We start from the raw sequence: 2,170 nt of genomic DNA, 5'->3' as shown, positions 1-2,170 counted from the left end.
ACGCCAAGTTTCGCTGCTACATCACCGGCAAGCCCAAGCCAGAGATCATCTGGCAGAAGGACGGGGAGCCCCTCATCCCTGGCCGCAGGCACCTCATCTACGAGGACCGGGAGGGCTACTTCATCCTCAAGGTGCTGTACTGCAAACCCCAGGACCAGGGGCTGTACGTCTGCGCTGCCTCCAACACTGCCGGCCAGACCCTCAGTGCCGTGCAGCTCCGTGTGAAAGGTGGGAGCGTGCCCCACCACTGCGGGGGGTGGCCGGGTGCTGGGGGGGTCCAGGCCTTTTTGTCTGGCAGGGATGGGTCTGTGCATGTGCCCAACAACCCTTGGGCTCCCTCCTGCCCTGCGCACCCCAGGCTCCTCCGGGTGGGGCTGCAGGCTGGAAGCTGGGGACACTGGGCTCCCCAGGGACCTGTGTGTCCCCCCTGTGCCCCTCTCTCCTTGCAAGCAGAGAGGTGTCTCTGGAGGGCTGCGGGTGTCCAGCCGTGAGTGGGGAGGGGGGGCAGTGCCTTGGTGACAAATTCCCCTGGAAGTGCGGAGCAGCTTTGGCGGGCAGCCCTGCAGGGCATGGATCCAAGTGTCTGCACTGGCAGCAGCCCCGTTCCCCATTGCCACTCTGCCAGCTGGGGAGAGCCCACTGCTGGGGCAACCTGGCACCTGGTGCATCCCCCACCTGCACCCTGCTGCTCCCCTCCACTGAGACACCTGCCATGGTGTGCTGGCATGCACACTCCTGCATCCCCCAAAACTTGCTGATGGATGCTGGGAGCATCACTGGGTCCCCCCCAGCCCATGCTCTGGCTCCCTCCTCTCTGAAAGATGTGCTTCCCGGTGACAGTGCCCATCCCACACAGGCCAAAGAGGAGAGGGGCAGAGAAGGGCCAGGGGCTCGGAATGCCCTGAGGCAGGGCTGTTCCTGTGCCCTGCATCCCCGCAGCACCCGTCTCTCTGGCGGCAGAGCACCGGCTGCGGTTCCAGGTGCAGCTGGCAGACGTGGAGGTGGCGGAGCTGGAGGATGCCGTGCTGGAGTGCCAGGTGCCACTGGAGACCATCCCCACCGCCTGGTACCTGGAGGACAGGGAGCTGCAGCCAAGCCACAAGTATGTGATGGAGGAGCAAGGCGTGCTGCGGCGCCTGACCATCCGCAATGCCCGCACCGACGATGACGGTATCTACCTCTGCCAGATGAAGGACAAGGGGCGCAGCATTGCTGAGGTCTCTGTCCGAGGTGGGCTCAGGTCTCCAGCGGCATGGCTTTGCCTTCCTATCCCCCTCCTTGCCAGGCTTCCCACTCCCCCACCGTTTGGCTGTGGCACTTGCTCCTGCCCCTCCTCAACCCCCTCCTCTGTCCCACCCCAAGGAGCTCCCCCTGCTCCCCAGCATCCCTCTCAGCCCTCATGCATCTCCTCCCACAGGGGTGATCACCAAGCGGCTGCCACGGAAGCTGGATGTGATGGAGGGGGAGAACGCGGTTTTCTGTGTGGAGACGCGGGAGGCAGTGGAGGGGATCTGCTGGAGCCGGGACGGGCTGCAGCTGCAGGAGTCACCCCACACTGTGCTGAAGAGCTTCGGCAGGACACACCTCCTGGTGCTGGTGCATGTCACCCGCCAGGACGCGGGCATCATCGCCTTCACCGTTGGGGAGTCGCAGACGTCCTCCCAGCTCCGGGTCAAGTGTAAGCCCCAGGCTTGGAGGCGCCCCGCGTCCCCCATCCTGACCACTCATGGCAGGTGACATGGGGGAAGAGATGGGATGGGCACCCACTACATGGGTGATGTGATGTTGTGACAGCTTTTTGGGGAAGGGGGCTTTTAGCAGGGCTCCAGGGCCCCAGCCTTGCTGGCACTCACAAACCCCTGTAACCAGCACCATGCTACACAACAGCAAGGCCATCCTCTCCATCTTCTCCATCCTCTCCATCAGAGAGGATTCCCCAACATACAGGCTGTGTAGCCCCGCTCAGCCCTTCTGCCACCTCGCGGGACCCTCGCTGCTGTCCCCAAGCAGGCAACATGGGCTGTGACCTTCAGGTGTGAAGCATGACCCCCCGAGTGCGCCGGTGGCAGCTGAGATGAGCGTGGCGGAGAGCAACGTGGCCCTGCTGATGTGGTGCCCCGCACCCGATGCCCACCTCCGGCCCCCCGGCCGCCACCCGCTGGGGCGGCGG

At 64.8% G+C, this 2,170-nt stretch overlaps 1 protein-coding gene across 1 annotated transcript in view; it reads left to right on the top strand.

The window, feature by feature from the left end:
• Positions 1-8: 8 nt before the first annotated feature.
• Positions 9-2,170, top strand: part of OBSL1 (obscurin-like 1) — a gene marked incomplete at both ends in the record, with an annotated part of 6,138 nt that continues 3,976 nt past the window's right edge. Inside the window, 3 exons of the mRNA XM_010078067.1 lie at positions 9-228; positions 961-1,230; positions 1,418-1,678. Of these exons, the coding sequence (XP_010076369.1) occupies positions 9-228; positions 961-1,230; positions 1,418-1,678 (751 nt within the window). The remainder of the gene's footprint in view (positions 229-960; positions 1,231-1,417; positions 1,679-2,170) is intronic.

The sequence above is a fragment of the Pterocles gutturalis genome, unplaced genomic scaffold, assembly GCF_000699245.1.
Source record: "Pterocles gutturalis isolate BGI_N339 unplaced genomic scaffold, ASM69924v1 scaffold27858, whole genome shotgun sequence".
Classification (NCBI taxonomy): domain Eukaryota; kingdom Metazoa; phylum Chordata; class Aves; order Pterocliformes; family Pteroclidae; genus Pterocles; species Pterocles gutturalis.
The sequence above is the reverse complement of the archived record's forward strand: the minus strand, read 5'-3'. Positions and strand labels throughout refer to the sequence as shown.